At 60.8% G+C, this 17,303-nt stretch overlaps 1 protein-coding gene across 2 annotated transcripts; it reads right to left on the bottom strand.

Annotated features, from left to right (window-relative positions):
* Positions 1–1,944: 1,944 nt before the first annotated feature.
* On the bottom strand, positions 1,945–17,211 carry ZNF653 (zinc finger protein 653). Of its 2 annotated transcripts, none has more exons than XM_012790567.3 (9): positions 16,744–17,211; positions 11,763–11,806; positions 10,186–10,401; positions 5,193–5,804; positions 4,878–5,058; positions 4,659–4,770; positions 3,639–3,753; positions 2,571–2,670; positions 1,945–2,371 (listed from the first exon to the last, which is right to left on the bottom strand). In XM_012790567.3, the coding sequence occupies exons 1-9, from the start codon at positions 17,040–17,042 to the stop codon at positions 2,194–2,196; spliced, it is 1,857 nt and encodes a 618-aa protein (XP_012646021.2). In that variant the 5' UTR covers positions 17,043–17,211; the 3' UTR covers positions 1,945–2,193. The 2 variants fall into 2 exon arrangements, with proteins under 2 accessions (XP_012646021.2, XP_075854462.1); XM_075998347.1 differs by lacking the exon at positions 16,744–17,211 and adding an exon at positions 12,531–12,566.
* Positions 17,212–17,303: the final 92 nt, after the last annotated feature.

Raw genomic sequence — 17,303 nt, 5'->3', positions numbered from 1 at the left:
GGGTGGAGAGGTTTGGGGACCAGTGTTTCAGACAATCCTCGCTGGAGACCTGCGGCTTGGGACAACCACCGATCCTTCTCCGACCCCACAAAACGAGGGTGGGCGGATCTGACTCGTAAATGTCCTGGCCTTCTGGGCTCGGGATTGGTCCTCCTGACTGTGGAGTCATGCTCTCTCTCTGCGAGGGGGGCCCGGGCCTCTCTCCAGGGCGTTGGGGGTGGCGCATCCTCCTTTGGTGCACGGGCGCACGTGTATGTTTACGTCGGGGCCGCAGCGAGACGCGGGAACGAGCATTCACTGGAGCAGGGGCGTCTCCGAGCGAAGCTTCAGCACCCCAGAAAGCGGTCCGACGGCCGGGCCCACGGTGCTGCGGGGGGGCGTGGGCCGGACGCCCTAGCTGCAGAGCCGCAGCCCCAGCCTATCCCAGTTCCCGCACGCCCCGTTAGGCTCCAGACTGTCAGACAGTGCCGTCAGCGAGAAGAACCTAATTTGTCCAATCAGGGACGGCCCTTGAGAGAACCAATTGCCGGAAGATGCCCTAGAGATTGAGCCAATGAGAGCGCGCGCAGCGAGGGTGCTGCCCACGCTGATGGAGATGGCAGGCCAATCACAGCGGCCCGCGCAATCGGGGCGGTGGCAGTGCAGGTCCCCGGGTGGCCCCTCTTGGGCTTGCCGGGGCGGCCTGGCTGCCGACGCTGGGGACCCGGAGCGACGGTCGGTCCCCCGCCCGTGTTCCTCCTCCCGGTTCCAGTCCTGGCGGACGCCGTGCGGAATGGGAGGGGGCTACTCCCGGGCGCGCAGACCCCACGGCGGTTCCCTTGGAAACTGCCGGCTGCGGCTGTGCGGGGCGAGAGGGGGGGACTGGCCACCCGGGAAAGCAGCTCGCGGGGGCGGCCCCAGCGGCCGGCCCAGCTCATCCTCGCCAAATCTTCCATCCCCAGCCGAGGTAGCCCCCGGCCCGGAGCGTAAACTGAGGCACAGCTGTGGCCCCGCCCCACCCCGCGAGCTGGTGAGGAGCCGGCGGGGCCAATCTGCGCGTGGCGCCACAGGGCTCCCCCGGGCACGTGCCCGAGCTCGCGGCTGCGGTCCCCGGGGTCACGTGGCTGCGGCCACCCGGGCCGACGCGGCTCGCGCGCCATCTGGCGGCCGCACGTCACTCCCCGCCCCTCTCCCGAGCGGTCCTCCGGAGGCGGCGGCCTCAGCATCCCCCTCTGGGAAATGGGGCCAGGGCAAGCGCTGCCAACTACCCCCCATCCCCCGTTCCTTCCCGTTCTGGGAACACGCCGAGCTGGTTCCATCTCGGGACTGTGGCACTGGCTGTTCCTTTGGCCTGAGGTTTGCCTCTCCCAGCTTTCTTCGGGACGTATCTTTGTCATTCTGGCCTATGCGCAAATGCCGCCTCCCCAGAGAGGCCCTCCCTGACTGCCGACCTAAACAGCATCCCGCAAACCAACACATCACTGTTTGCGGCATGGCGCTTGTCACCAGCTGCCGAGGTCTCATTTAGGGGTTCACTGAACGTCTCCCCAGCTCATCCTGGAGCTCTCTGAGGCTGGGGGATGAGTGTTCCTCCAGGGATGAGGGTTACGTCTGCACGTTCAGGGATCATTTCTATAGTTGGTTACTGGAGAAGTCTCTCTGAACGTGTAGAGCACCAGAAACCAGAGGAGGCGGCGCAGTGTTAAAAAAGAAAGAAAAAAAGAGAGAGAGGAGGAGCAGGCATCAGGATCCCAGTCCTGAGAGATGCCCGGAAGCCCCTGCGCCCCTATCCCGATCCCGTGGGAGCAGGGACTGTACAGGGCAGCCGGCTCAGGCGGCGACAGTAGGCGACCCTGTACGGCGGCATGTTGGGGCCTCCCCCCTGCCCCGCCTTGCTCAGAAGGGACCTACGTTGGAGACAAAAGGCCCAGCCCCTAAATCATCCAGGCCTAACGGGAGGGCATCTCCTTTCTCACTCTTTAATCTCGCTCTGTTCCCTTGAAACAGTTCCAGCAATGCAGCCCCAGGCGCCAGCTCCAGGGTAGGGCAGGCTGGGGGACCTGCCCACGGGACCCAGCCCTGGGGTCGGGCAGGGCAGGGGTGCCTTCTTCCGGCCTGCGGTCCGGGCGGCCCCCGCAGCGGTCCGGGCTCAGGCAGGCCCTGGCGTGGTGTCCCAGTGGACGAATAAATAGGGGCGGTCAGTGGTCTAGTGGCTCAGGTGGCCTTGTGGTCTGGGTGGCTTTTCAGCGTGTGGAACTTGACGCTGTCCAGCTTCTCGAAGCGCTTCCCGCAGCGCTCGCACGTGAAGTTGTACTGCACCTCGGCCGTGTGCTTCTTCATGTGCCAGTTGAGCGACGCGCGCTGCCTGCACTGGTAGCCGCAGATCTCGCACCTGCCGGGAGCCAGGGCGGCACCGGGGCGGGGTCAGGGGCGGGGCCTCCGCGGAGGAGGGGCCGGCCGCAGAAGGGGGCGGGGCCGCCCGGGGTGCGAGTGCAGATGGCACTGAGGAAACGCCTGGCCCCGACCCCGCCCCTGGGACCTGCTGGGATCCCCTCCCTCCCTGTCCCCTGGCGGGGCAGCCCGTCACTCACTGCAGGGGCGTCTCGCCCGTGTGCGTGCGCCGGTGCACCTCCAGGTGGTTCTTCCTCTTGAAGGACTTGCCGCAGGTCTCGCAGGTGAACTCACGGACACCTGGGGGGCGGCGGAGACGCGGGCCTGAGGACACTGCGGTTCAGGGAGGGGTTGCGGGGCGTCTCTGATGCGCTGCAGAGACGGAGTAGCGGCCGTCTCTCCACGTCTCCCAGGCCCCAGGGCACAGACCGACCAAACCCCGTGTCCTCCCCGTGGGAATGCCAACTACAATAATGACAGCTCGCCGCCCAGCCTGAGGCTCAAAGAGACCACCCAGGAACACGCCCAGGCAGAGCCTGGATTCGAACTTCCAGAGAGACATAGGGTACAAACTGCCGGACCAACATGGGTTGGAATTTGTCCCCAACATTTGATCTTTGGGCGATTTCACATAAAAATCCAAAGTTCTGGCCCCTCAAAAAACCGCTGGGCCATGGCCTGCGGCTGGGCACAGGCACCCTCTCCAATGTGTCCCCAGCCCATGTGGAAGGCCCACATCTCTGCCACGGGTGGAGACAGAGGCCCAGTCCCAAGCCCACTGCCCCACCTTGCCCAGCTGACCTCCCTGCGGCTCCTGGGCGTGCCTATACAGTCTCCTGTGGCATGCAGTGTTTTTGTTATGTTTGCAGGTTTTTTTGGTGTGTTTTAAAGCAACACATTTTTTTCAGCAAAAGACAAAAAAGCAAGTGTTCTTACAACAACTAACATGACAGGCATTCTGGGGACTCATTGAAAGGTGGGTCACTGTCCCGGCTCTGCCCTGGAGCTGCTCCCTAAGTCCCACTGAGTCCTGCTCATGAGGTCATGGGGAGGTGAGGAGGAGACAGCTGGCCCCGTCCAGCCCCTACGATGCCCAACAGTGGGCCTCACTGTGACTCGCATAGCTCCAGCTCCACCCATCCCTCCAAGAGGGACAGTCTGTGTCTGGGGGACTCAGGACTGGGGTCAGACCCGCCTGCCCCAGCCTGGGCTCCCAGGCCCAAGCCCCTGGGCCCCAGCTTGCGCCACCAGCCTGGCCAGGGCCTGACCTGAATGGATGATCATGTGCCGCCGCAGGTGGTTGGACAAGTAGAACTTCTTGCCGCAGCCGGGGTGAGGGCACACTTTGGTCTTCCCTTTGCGATGCACAAGGTTGACATGGTTCTGGGGGAGAGAGGGCAGGAGTGGGCACTCGGGGCCCACTCTTAGTGGTGGAGAGAGAGCTGAGGGTAGCTTAGAGGCAGGCTAGTCTGAAGAGGGGTGCCCTTGCCAGCTCGGAGACTCTCAGGGGCACAACTGGGGTCAAAGGGCAGCTTTACAGCATATCCACCACATGCCAAGTTCTGGGCCGGGGCATCAGTCAACCTGTCAAGGGCCGGGCTGTTAGCCCAGTTTATGGATGGAGAAATCGAGGCTCCTGAGGCTCTGGGGTTTGGCCCTTGTCTCCCAGGTGGGCAGTGGCGGAGCTGGCCCTGGCTTCCGGGGCTGTGAGCCCCACAGCCAGGCTTTTGCTCCATGCTACCCTGCTCCCTCCTGGGACCTGGAAGCAGACAGCGCTGATTAATTCATTTCCTTGTTCTTTCATTCTTTTTTTTTTTCTGAGACAGAGTCTTGCTCTTTTGCCTGGGCTAGAGTGTCAGCCCAGCTCACAGCAACTTCAAACTCCTGGGCTCAAGTGATCCTTCTGCCTCAGCCTCCCAAGTAGCTGGGACTACAGGCACACGCCACCATGCCCGGCTAATGTTTTCTATATATTTTCAGTTGGCCAATTAATTTCTTTCTATTTGTAGTAGAGACAGGGTCTCACTCTTCCTCAGGCTGGTTTCGAACTCCTGACCTTGAGCAATCCACCTGCCTTGGCCTCCTAGAATGCTAGGATTACAGGCGTGAGCCACTGTGCCCGGCCTGTTATTTCATTCTCTAACTCACTGGAGCAACCAGCTGCCTGCAGCACGAGGCCTGGCACACACTAGGTGCTTCCTGCACCAGCCACCCTGCCTAGACGCCACCCACAGGCCGCCGGACACAGAAGCAGGCCCCGCCCAGGCTGCTCTGGGTGGAGGCCTCACCTGGAAGCTGCTGAGGGCCACGTACACCTGGCTGCAGCCCTCGTACGGGCAGTGGAACATCTCCAGCAGGCCGTCGGCGTCCATCACCCGTGACCGCTTGCTCCGCCGCCTCCTGGAGGGAAAGGGGCCACGGTGTCTGTCATCGGGGCTGCCACGCTAGGCAGGCCGGGGGCCTGCAGGCCACTCCTCGCCCGCGCCCTTATCCGCCCCAGCACCCACTTCTCAGGCTCCTTGGGGATCTCGTAGATGATGGCAGACATGTCGCTGCCGTCCAGCTCCTCCCCGTCCGCCTCTGCCTCGGGCTCCGTGCCCTCAGGCACCGTTGCTGCCAGCTCTGCCAGCTCTGGGGCCACCGGCTCCTCCTTCTCCTCCTTCTTGAGCACGTACGGGTCCTCCTTCTCTAGGGGGTGGACACAGGGCAGGTGTCCGTGGAGGACGAAGGCTGCCGAGGAGCCCACTTCGAGGGCCTCTCTTGCCCGCTCCCTCCCGGGCCCCACCCGGCCCTGGCCAGAGGCCACGGCGGGCCCCCCACACCTTTCTTGGTCTCGATGCACGCTATGGTGGTGGCGTCCATGGTGCCGGGCTGGCTGCCCTCGGGCTCGGTCTGGGTGTAAGCTGCCACGCCCTCCATCATGGCGCAGGGCACCTCCTCGCCCAGGCCGCCACCGGTGCCACTGCCTGCCGCCACGTTGAGATGGATGCCTTCGGCCGTGAGGGCGTCATAGCCGGGGCCGGCGATGATGATCACCTGTGAGCCGGGCACCATGCCTGGCATGGGGCAGCTGGCCACCACCTCGCCCAGCGCCTCCTGGGGCACGTTCTCAAAGAGGGCGCCAGGGCCCGCGCCCACTTGCACGGGCACCGGCACACACACCACGGTCTCCAGGGCTTCGGGCCCACTGCCTGCAGGGTTGGGGCACAGCGGGGCACCCTGCTCGGCCAGGCTCTCCACGTGGTGGACGTCGAAGGGGATGTGCACGCCCTCCTGAGTGATGAGCCCGCTGCTGCCCACTGGGCTGGTGGGGGTCACCGCTGCTGCCGCCGCCGCTGTGGCCTTGACCGGTTGGCTCTCAGGGGGGTCCTCAGAGTCGGAGCCTGAGCCTGAGCTGGACGAGTCGGAGCTGCCAGCCGCCAGGCCATTGCCCACTGTGCAGGCGGAAGAAAGAGGACGGTTACGATAGCAGCAGCAGCAGCTGGTTTTTGTTGAGGGCTCCCAGGGGCTGGGCACTGGGACCCTCTTACTGCCAAAACCAGCATCCCTCGCCCACCACTCCAAGGCCCGTGTTCCTAGAGACACTCTTCTCCTTGGCCCCCAGACGCCTACTCTGGTTTCCTGGGCCCTCCCTGGTGGCTTCTTCCCAGCCTCCCAGGGCTTCTTCTCAGCGCCTAACTCGCCCACAGGGCCCTGCCCTGCACTGACGGTGTTGAAGGCCACTCGGATTCTCAACACCACCTGGGCGTCCAGCAATTCAATTCAGTTCTGACCCCATCTAGCTGGAGAGTGCGTGGCACATCCCACAAGTTACAGGGCTCAGTCCCACCAAACTGGCCGCGCTTCAGATGCCAGCTGCAAGCCCTGGGCCACCCCATATGTCTGACCAACTGGCTATAAATTGGGGGTTCCCACCACCCCTAACTCAGGTTTGATAATCTGCTCATTACTCAAAGATGACAGCTTTATCATACAGAATAGAATTCAGGCACAGCCAAATGGAAGAGACACAGAAGGCAAGTAAGGGGGGTCGGCGCACAGAGCTCCCGTGCCCTCCCGGGCCGGGCACCACCCTCCCAGCACCTCCGTGTTTCCCCCAATGTGGGAGCTCTCAGGACTTCATTGTTCGAAGGTTTTTAAAACATTTTTTTTTTTGAGACAGGGTCTCACTCTGTCACCCAGGCTGGGGTGCAGTGATGCAATTATAGCTCACTGCAGCCTTGAACTCTGGGCTCAAGTGATCCTCCCGCCTCAGCCTCCCCAGTACCTGAGACTACAGGTGGGAGCCACTGATTATGATCTGATCTCCAGCTTCCCTGTCCAGTCCTTGGAGGTTGAGGCACGGGGCTGAGAGTTTCCGGTGGCTCTGATCGTGTGTTTGGTCTCTCTGGTGACCAGCCCCATCCAGAGGCTATCCTAGGGGCCCCACCCTGAGTCACCTCATTAGCTTAGACTCAGGGCTGTCTCAGAGAAGCTCCTTCTGAAAGGAGCTTGTTATGAATAACAGGAACCACTCCTGTCACTCACGAACCTCCTTGGTGAGCTCTACAATCTTCCATCTCAGCCCTTCCAACGGGGTCTCAGGGGTATCTCTGACTCAGATCTGCAATGCCAGGCTCTGAATCGTCCCTCTAAAAAACCCCCACACTGCTCATGGGCATTCCTGACTCAGCGGATGGCAGCTCGGTCCCTCCAGTGGCTCAGGCCAAAGTCCTGGGGCTATCCTTGACTTCTCTCTCTCCCACACCCACTTCCAATCTGTCAGCAAAACCTGTTGGCGCTGCATCCAAAATACATCCACCAGCAGCCCAACCACTTCTCCCGCCTCTGCTGCACACACGGGTCACGGCCGCCTCCTCCCGCTGCCAGGACCGGTGCCGTCCCTTCTCCTGGGACCCCTGGCTCCTGAGAATCAGCTCATTGCTACTTCCTGTGACAGAAACAGGCAACAGCTGCTCACCAAACCCACCTCTTCCTCCTGGCACCTGGGCTGACTACATTTCCCAGCATCCCTTGTATGAAGGTGTGGTCACGTGGCTGAGTCCCAGCCAATGGAACGTAAGTAGACATGAGTTCCCAGGGTCAAGCCCCCACCTCGCTGTCAATATCCTTCCCAACTCACTTCCCAAAGCCCCCATCACTTCCTGCCCTCGCCAACTCTCCAGGCCCATTGGCCTAGGATACCCTAGGCAGGTTCCTGCCCCAGGGCCTTTGCACTTGCCACTTCCTCTGTGGAATCCTCTTCTCCCAGACACCAAGAGGGCTCCTCCCGCACCTCCATCAGGTGCTTCATCAAATGGTATTTTTGCAGGGAGGCTTCCCTGACCACCCGCCTCTAACAGTTCCCTTCTCCTTCTTTTCTTTCTTCCCAAAGCTCTTGCCACCTTCCAGTGTTCTCCGTATTTTACTCGTTCATCTTGTTTACATCTGCGTCCCCTCTGGAATGTCAACTCCACGAGGACGGGGGTCCCTGTGCAGTGTCCCCAGTGCTGAGAAGGCTGCCTGGTCCCCAGCGAGTGCACGTTCCCGTACTCGAGCGCGTCCCAGGCCAACGCTGGGGTGAAGGCCACGGGCGCGGCCACTCCAGCCAGGTGTTTGGTGCTGAAGTCCACACACGGGGAGAAACCGGGGACAGGAAAAATGAACGGCTGTTGTTTGAATGACATGCTCGTGACACAGTCTGCAGACTCTGTGTCTACAGCCCCAGAGAGTCACCTGCAGAGCACAGACTGCCCGGGTCAGATCTGGTCCCCAGCTGTGTGAACACGGCACCTCACGTGACCTCTCTGGGCCCGGGGATAACTATGGTACCTACCCTGGGGATGTTTTGGGTCCTTTTTCAAATTTTTATTTATTTTTATTTTTTAACTATTTATTTTCCAAGAGCCTGCACAACACAAATATTTCTCTCTCTCTTTCTTTTTTTTTTTTTTTTGAGACAGAGTCTCGCTTTGTTGCCCAGGCTAGAGTGAGTGCTGTGGCGTCAGCCTAGCTCACAGCAACCTCAAACTCTTGGGCTCAAGCAATCCTTCTGCCTCAGCCTCCTGAGTAGCTAGGACTACAGGCATGCGCCACCATGTCCAGCTGATTTTTTTTATATCTATTAGTTGGCCAATTAATTTCTTTCTATTTATAGTAGAGACGAGGTCTCGCTCTTGCTCAGGCTGGTTTTGAACTCCTGACCTCAAGCAATCTGCCTGCCTCGGCCTCCCAGAGTGCTAGGATTACAGGCGTGAGCCACCAAGCCTGGCCTCTCTCTTTTTTTTTTTAAAAGACAGGGTCTTGCTCTGTCACCAGGCTGGAGTGCAGTGGTGTCATCATAGCTCACTGCAGCCTCAAACACCTGCAATCAAATGATCCTCCTGCCTCAGCCTCCCGAGTAGCTGGGACTACAGGTGTGTGCCACTGTGCCTGGCTGGGTCTTTAATGAGTAAATATATGCAAGGGCTTAGGACAGTAGGGGGCTCAAAGTAGGCACCTTGTAAATTTCCTATTATTATTATTAATATCACATGCCCTGAATCTGGGCCCAGGCCTGATGGCCCTGGGGTAGCAGCAGAGTTGGAGAGAAGAAGGATGAGCCCCTCCTTCTAACTAATTTCCCCCTGTCCTGTCATGTGCAGGGTGGGCTAAGTCACCTGGCACCACCCTGAAGGAGCGGGCAGTCACCTAATAAGTTGAGGACAGGGCCAGAGCATGCGTCTGGGGCCACCCGCCTGCAGAGTGTGGCTGTTAAGGCTGACTCGGGACTTCTTCCTGGGTAATAACAATATGACGACAGAAATAGTCCCAGTGGGGGTCTGCTTGGGGACTCCGGGAGGGGTGGGGCCGCCCTAGTAGGTAAGAGCAGGCAAGGGGTGCTGCTGTGGGAACAGGGCTGGGACAGGGACACAGCCGCATCCCTCACCACCCCCCACCCCAGGCCGACCTATTACCGGATGGACCAGTCATGTTACTCCTGGGGCCTAGGGTCCCTCGACTGAGGACAGGGCCCTAGGGAAGACTCATGGTGGCTTGTGGCAGGGCCTGGATGGCACACAGGGAAGGGGGAGTGACAGGCATGGGCGGGCGGGGTGCTGGTCACAGAGCACAGGACAGGGCGGCCGAGGGGCCGCTGCATGCTGGGAGCCTGGCTGACACGCAGCGGGATGGCCGTTGGCGAGGGTGCCCACCCGGAACACCTCTCGCCCCCGGCTTCCCCTAGGCCAGCTGGGATGCCACCTGCTCTGACACGCCTGCCAGCGCGGGCTCAGCCCCGGTGGCTGCCCCACCCTCAGCCCTGGCCGGGCGCCTGGCAGCGGGCCCCACGCTCCTCCTCACGGCCCATGCCAAGCCCCGAGGCAGCCGGCAGCCCCCTCACCACCCACAGGGTCCCCTCTGTCCTGCTCTGGGTCACTGAGTCCCTGCTGGCCCTGTGGGATGGCAGGGAAGGAGACAGGAGAAGGAGAGAAGGCGCAGGGGGCAGAGACAAAACCAAAGGTCAAGCGGGAGGAGAGAGAGGCCGCTGCAGAAAGAACAGGATGGACAGAGGCCAGAGGACCAGAGAAAGCCAAGGGAGCGCCAGGACCCGAGAAAGAGCTGGAGAAAAGAAGAAAGGAGGCAGTGGCCAGGAGACAGCGGGGCCACCGCGCCAAGGTGGCCGCCAGCACGCCGCCCCCGCCCCAGCTGCCGACCGGGCTGGCCTTGGGCACAGATGGGAAAGCTGCTCCGCAAAATGGGGACCGCCTCTCCGGTAGCTGCTGTTCTGTTTGTGACGCTGGCCGGGAGCCCCCCAGACGCTGGTAGCCCCCACATGCCCTCGCCCCGAGGACCCACCTTTATCACTGTCGGGGTCCGAGTCGCTGAGCGGCTTCAGGGGTGAGTGCAGGTCCTGGAAGTAGCGGTGGCCGGCTTCGCACTGCCACACGGCCGTGGTGTACAGGCCGAAGGTGGGGTCCAGCTCGACGAGGTGGGGCTCGTAGGGGCAGCGGTGCTTGTGGTCCTCGTACCAGATCACCACGTTCTTCAGGCAGTTCACGTTGCGCCGCCGCCCTGCAGACACAGGGTGGGGGCAGGGGTGAGGGGCAGGGGCGCCGCCATGCTGACACTTTCCCTCGAGCCACCTGGGCCTTATGGCTCCCCTGGGTTGAGACACCCTCCTAAGCCCTGCCCAGGCCTGCACCCTGCTTACAGAGGGGGAAACTGAGGCTCAGAGAGGTGAGACACACCCTGGAGAGAACAAGGACTGGTCAGGGACTGTGCTCATTGGCTGGGTTAAGTCACATACACAGTGGGGTCTGCCTGGCACACAGTATGTGTGCGGTAATTGTTAGCCACTTGCTATTGTTCCAGTCATCCTCGTCAACACCTCCTGCCTACACCTGTGCAGTCCTTCGGCCCTGGACCCCCTGGCTCCTGCCCTCGCTCCCCGCCCCACCCCCTGTGAACGCCCCAGCCAGGGCCTGTCCCTCCTCTGCTCAGAGTCCACCGTGGCTCCCACCTCCCTTAGGGGAAAAGCCAAAGTGCTCCCCTCGGCCCACAAGGCCCACTCTAACTTGTCACCTCCTCCCCTCCCCACTTCAATCACTGCACTCCAGCCACACGGCCTCCTTGCTGTTCCTCAAATGAGCAGGTGTGGCCCGGCCACAGGGCCTTTGCACGGGCTCTGCCCGCTCCTCTAGAGATGCACCTTGCTCCTTCCCCCGGGTCTCTCCCCAAATGCGCCCTCCTCTGAGAGGCCACCCTGTCCCCTAGTCACTCCAGCGGACCTGCCTTTACTTGCTGTCCCTTTCCTCCTGGTAGCACCTAGCTGGCTTACGTGTGCCTTGTCTGTCGCCCCCACTAGAATGTCTGCCCTCAAGAGCAGGGACAGCTATCTGTTTTGTCCCTCCTGTGTTCCCAGTGCCCCACAGGGCCTGGCACGTAGTGGGTGCTTCACGAACATCTGCTGCGTGAGAAGAACGCTGCAAGGTCGCAGTGGAGCCAGACTGCCTGGGCTCAAATCCTGGGAGGGGACAGGCTCACTGCCACCAGATGCCTTCCCTGGTTGGGTGGCCTTCACACTGCCAGACACGGCCCATGACCCTCGGCCCCGGGGCTCAGAGCTGTGCAGACCCAGGCTGTTGGGACTCCCACTGACAGGTGGCTGGGGGACAGGAGGGACCACCTGCGCCTCGCCCCCATCCAGGCTGGCACAGGACACACTCTAGGCCTTTGCACAAGCTGCTCCCTCTGCCCAGCTCTCCCCTGGCCGGTGCAGGGAGCAGGGAGCTGAGGGCTCCGGGTGGGGGCCTGGCTCGGCCACGTTCCAGCGGTGCCGGCGGAGGCAGTGGTAGTAACCCGGCTGCTCAGGGCCCCGTTTCCTCACTCACTCCCAGCTCTCCCCCTCTCCTCGGGGCTGGGGCTCTACTTACTTTTCTTCCGCTTTGGCTTTTTGGGGACTTGCTCCCAAGGCTTCCTGCAACAGAGAGAGGCAGTGAGGGTGAACGCGGGACCGCTGTGGGCCATGTCCTGACTGGTAAGTGATGACAGCAGCCACGGCCAGAATGGGCACTTCTGTTTCCGTCCCCCCTGCTTGCTCTAGCAGCGAGGCAGAGGGCCCTCACGTGGGGGCTCTCTCCTCCACTGCCACCAGCCCTGGGAGGGCGGCCTAGTACTGTCACCATCTCACACAGCAGGAAAACTGAGGCTCAGACGTGAGGCCGCCTGCCCCGGTCCCACGCTCAGGGAGCAGAGAAGTCGGAAAGGGACATGGGAAGTCCGTGGCGGGCAGAATCCCGAGACGCTCCCATGATTCTCCCAGGGAATCGTGGCCTGTGTCATCCTTTCCCTGGGAGTTGGGCGGGCCTGTGAGTGTGACTGGCCACCACTTCTTTCTTGCTTGGCTGACCCTGAGTGAAACATTAAGGTGGGCCTGCCCTAATCAGGGGAGCCCTTAATGGGCCCCTCTGCTGAAGGCAGAGACTGGAAGCTGTGAGGGCGTCTGTGGAGGGGCCATGGGGCAAAACCCACAGAGTGGCCTCTAGGACTGAGAGTGGCCCTGGACGACAGCCACCAAGACAGCAGGGACCTCAGTCCTGCAACCACGAGGAAATGATTGCTGGCGGCAACCCAAGGGGCGGTGGAAGTAGCTGTGCCTTTCCCTAGTCGAGCCTTCAGATGAAGATGCAGGCCACCAATACCTCCATTTCAGCCTTGTGACAGCCTGAGCAGAAGACGCAGAGAAAACATGCCAAGATCCCGACAGAAATGTGAGATAAAAGACGTGTGTGGTTTTAAGCCGCTGAGTTTCAGGTCATTTGTCACGTGGCCATAGAAAACTCCTAGAGTGGCCTCAAAACCTGCACTGCCCCGCCCAGGTTGGCTGAGCACCCCGGGGGAAGACTGCTGGACCCACCCAGGAGGGCTGGCTTTGCTAAGGACCCTGCCCAGACGCCAACTGCCCGCTCTACGAGGGCTGTGGCCCAGGTGGCTGGCCTGCTCGGTGGGTCCTGCCCCTGCAGCTGGCCGAGGACCAAATGGTCCACGGGGCCCGCCTGCCTCCAGGCCTTCCCTGCTCTGCCTGTGGCCTGACGCCCTGCCTGCGTGGCCCAGTGAGCTGACGCCTCGGAGCACAGAGCAGGGCAGGCCCTGTTCCTCCCACACCAGGATGGCTGCGGGGTCCGCCCAATGGGTGCGTGACACCACATGGCTGCCTGGCTGTAGCCGACACTGGCTCTCTAGACTAGGGCAGGTGCTTGGGAGACGCCCCTCCCCAGGCTGCTAGGGCCACCCCCCACCAGACACCCCGCCTGGGCCGCTTCCCAGTCCTTCTTCCTCTATGCCACAGCAGCAGGCTCCTCTGTGACCTCAGGCAAGTGACCTCGCCTTCCTGTGCCTCAGTTTCCCCACCTGCGGCATGGGATCATAACAGCACCTTCCTCACAAGACTGGCCTGATGCTATGTGTATCATTAAGAGTTTGGCACAGCTCCTGGCACTTAGTCACTGCTCGCCAGACGGTGGCAATGGTCATTTGTGATTACCAATATTGTCGTGGAGCCGGCCCCTGGCCTTGACACAAACATCCTGACAGCCAGTCTGGAGTCTTTTATCAGCAACACCGTCCACCCCCCCCTACTCCTGCCCAGCCCCGTAACAATTCTCAGCTGACACCCAAGTCTGCTCCCCAGAGGAGCACCCGGGGCTTCTCCATCCCGTCTGCCCCATGCACCCTCGCCCCATCCCAGGTGCCTCTACCCCCGCCACAGCTCCACCTTCCCCTCCAAGGGGCCGGACTAGACCCTCACCCAAACCCAAGTCCTGATGTCCCCGGCCACCTCTGCCCACTCACAGCTGGGGGCTGGGGATGCCACATGGCAGTGGAGACAGGCTGGGACGTCAGCCCGATCCGACTGAGTTCAAGCCTCAGTTCTGCTATCAACCGTGTGGGTGACCTCAAGCATGTCTGGTCCCCGCTGAGCCTCAGTTTCCTCATCGGGAAAGCGGGGATCAAAGCAGTGCCTCCCACACAGGGTCGCCATGGGCAAGGGTGAGTGTAACACGGTGAGGGCCACGTTCCAACTCCAATACAGTGCTTTCTCCCCCACTCCCCTGCCTGCTTCTACAAGCTCCGCCACCCCATGTCTTTAGCCCCCTTAGCCCGAGTTGTCTACACTCGCCATCCCCACGTCTTTTCCTTTATCTCCCTTGAATTCCTCCAGTCAGGGATTTTCTTTTTTTTTTCTTTTTTTTTTGAGACAGGGTCTCGCTTAGTTGCCCAGGCTAGAGTGAGTGCCGTGGAGTCAGCCTAACTCACAGCAACCTCCAACTCCTGGGCTCAAGCGATCCTCTTGCCTCAGCCTCCCTACTAGCTGGGACAACAGGCATGTGCCACCATGCCCGGCTAATTTTTTCTATACATATTAGTTGGCCAATTAATTTCTTTCTATTTATAGTAGAGACAGGGGTCTCACTCTTGCTCAGGCTGGTTTCGAACTCCTGACCTCGAGCAATCCGTCCGCCTCGGCCTCCCAGAGTGCTAGGATTACAGGCGTGAGCCACCTCGCCTGGCCTAGTCAGGGCTTTTCTCCATCACGCCACACAGTCCAGTCACGGTCACCAGGTACATCTGTCCCCCCGGGTGCTGGCCCCGAGGCTGTTGCTTCTCTCTCCCCTCCCTGACTGCCCTGAGCAAGGAGAGAGCACGCCGGGCTCCAGCCTGTGTGGTCTGTCTAAAAGCATCCCCTCAGCAATTTCAATCACTACATCACCTTGACCTTGGTGACTCCTAAATTCAGATCCCCAACTTGGCCACCTCCCTGCTACAACGCTGCAGCCCCACCCCCTTCCTCGACACCCCACGCAGGGGTCGCACAGGCATCTCACACACGGGCAGTCATCTTGCCCCAAAAATGCCCCTTCTAAGTTACCAGCAACTGAAAGTTCGCAGGTGCTCAGACCCAAACTTCGAGTTGGTCCCCTCAGATTTCCAACCAGCAGCAAACTCTTGATGGCCCTAACTTTTTTGGCCCAAACTCTTGATGGCCCTAACACAGGGTCTCACTATGTTGCTCAGGCTGGTCTTGAACTCCTGGGCTCAAGTGATCCTCCCATATCAGCCTCCCAAGTAGCTGGGACTACAGGTGTGAGCCATCATAACCAGCTAACATTACAGCCCTAATTTCAACCCCACTTCTCTCCGAGGACCCACCCGGGTCCAGCCCCGGTCACCACTCACCTAGACCCAAGCAGGTACCTCCTGCCTAGCCTCCCAGCTCCTGCCCTCCCCCCTCCAGTCTTTATGTAAGAGTTACTATGATTCTTTTAAAGTTTTGCAATGTAAAAAGAAAAATCCAAGCACATACAAAACTGGAGAGAAGAGTACACTGAACCTCTTTGGACCCATCGCCAGCTTTAACAATTGTCGATTCGTGAATTTGTTTCAACTCAAATCCCACTCCTTCTTCCTGCCATACACCCCCTGGAAGTGTTTCTTTTAAAATACAAGCCAGATCACGTCACTTCTCTGTTTAAAATCCCGCACTCACACGAAGCAGAAATGCCTTGCAAGGGCTCCCGTCTCACTGGGAGGAAAAACCGAGTCACTGCTCGGTGCCTCCATAGCCCGCAAGGCACCGCACGACCTTTCTGTCCTCGTCCTGTCCTGTCTCTGCTCACGCACTGCACTCCAGCCACCTGGGCCTCCTCGCTGTCCCCGGCACACACAGGCAGGGGCCTGCCTTGGAGCCTGCGCACTTGCTATTCCGTCTATTTCAGCCATTTCTCTGGAATCCTTTGGGTCTTTTCTCAAATGCTGTCTTCTCAACGTGACCCTCCTTGACGCCCTCTTTAAATGTCCAACTCACATTCCCAATTCCTCTTTCCCTATTCCGCTTTTGTTTTTTCCATAGCCCCGCCACTCTCACATGTATGATATAAATTGCTTATTAGGTTTCTGGTTTGCAGGAGACAAGCCTCCGAACAAGCCACCCCCTCTGCCCACTAGAATGTCAGCTCCACAAAGCAGGCACCTTTGTAGGTACTCTCATCATGTCCAGTCCTGCCCTAGGGCACACAAAGGAGCCTGCCACCCTGGGGAGGGGGTGGGTACAATTCAGCAGGATCTGGTTGATTCTTGACCTTCAGAATTTCCCCAGGGGAAACGTGAGAACATGTGCGTGTGAAAACCTGGGCTCAACAAGGATTTCACTGCAGCACTGCTCACCATTGTAACAGCTAATACTCAGACTGCTAAGTGTCAGGTACTGGTCCAAGCTCTGCATGTTTTAACTCATTTAATCCTTGCATCAGGAAGGGAAAACTCCTGACACTGCTCCTTGTCAAGACTTGAGACTTTGCAAAGACAGGTCTCTGCGGTCCACATAACCAGCTAACTCGGGGCTTCCTCTTCACCTAAGCCTCCCTGGGCTGTGTTCCCCAGGAGCCAGGAGACTTAGGGGAGCACAGTCCAGATTGTGAGGGGTCCCACGGTAGGTGTGTGCGGCCTAGGGTGGTAGGAATGTGACCATATGCAGTCCCACATGGGGTACCAGAACTTCATGGGGGGCAGAACTGGGTGCCCCGTGGTGTCCAGCCAGAGTCCCGGGCCAAGTAGGAGGTGTTGGGAGATGAGACCTGTGTGGGGCGGAGCAGCCCCTCCAGGAACTGGGTAGTTAGGCCGCCTGGAGGTGTGGCCAGTCCTAGGATTGGGCAGCCGGAGCCCTAACAGGCGGGGCCAAGAGCCCAGAGGCGGGCCGAGAGGCTGGGCGCATCCTGGGATTGGGCTGTCGGAGACGCGGGCCGGCGCCGGGCCCCTGGGCGGGGCCCACAGGTGCCGGGGGCGGGGCCAGGCTCGGCGGGGGATGGGGGCGTCTCCTCCCTCGCTCCCTCCCTCCCTCAGGCCGGGCCCCCTCACCCGTGGCGGCCGCTACGCTGGCCGCGCTCCAGCGAGATGAGGTAGGCGGCGAGCTTGGCGTCGCTCCAGCCGCTGCGGCGCCGCAGGTCCACCCAGGGCCCGTGTGCCTCGCCCAGGTACACGCGCCGCACGTCGTACTTCTTCCGGGACTCGAGCCGCCGCCGGGCCCGGTCAGACTCCGTGAGCCGCGGCCGACCCCGCGCCTTGCGGCCCGCCGCTCCGTCCTCGGCCGCAGCCTCCCCGCCTGCGCCCGCCTCAGCCTCCGCCTCCGCCTCGGGCTCCGGCGCCCGCTCCGCCATCCCCCCCACCTTGGTTACCAGCCTCCCCCGTTGTTAGGAGCCCGACCGGAAGTGGCGCGCATGTACCGCGCCGCCGGGAAATTTCTCGTGGTGTCTCACTGCCCCGCGGCGCCAAAAGAAGACCGGGAGCAAACTCTGCGCATGCGCGCAACTCACTCTCCCCCTCCACCTGCCCTTTTTTTGGTTAAATTTTCAAACTTAGCTTAGAGGGAAAGGCTGAAGGTTTGTGACCATCCCTAGGAAGAAAGCGCCAGAAGAGCT

This window comes from Microcebus murinus, chromosome 27 (genome assembly GCF_040939455.1).
Source record: "Microcebus murinus isolate Inina chromosome 27, M.murinus_Inina_mat1.0, whole genome shotgun sequence".
In the NCBI taxonomy this organism is placed as follows: Eukaryota; Metazoa; Chordata; class Mammalia; order Primates; family Cheirogaleidae; genus Microcebus; species Microcebus murinus.
The sequence above is the reverse complement of the archived record's forward strand: the minus strand, read 5'-3'. Positions and strand labels throughout refer to the sequence as shown.

Coding starts and splice junctions, on each gene's coding strand:
- ZNF653 (XM_012790567.3), bottom strand. CDS start 17,042: ATGGCGGAGCGGGCGCCGGAGCCCGAGGCGGAGGCGGAGGCTGAGGCG. Junction 3,754..4,658: donor TGGCCCTCAGCAGCTTCCAG/GTGAGGCCTCCA, acceptor TCTCTCCCCCAG/AACCATGTCAACCTTGTGCA. Junction 2,671..3,638: donor GCACATGATCATCCATTCAG/GTCAGGCCCTGG, acceptor GCCGCCCCCCAG/GTGTCCGTGAGTTCACCTGC.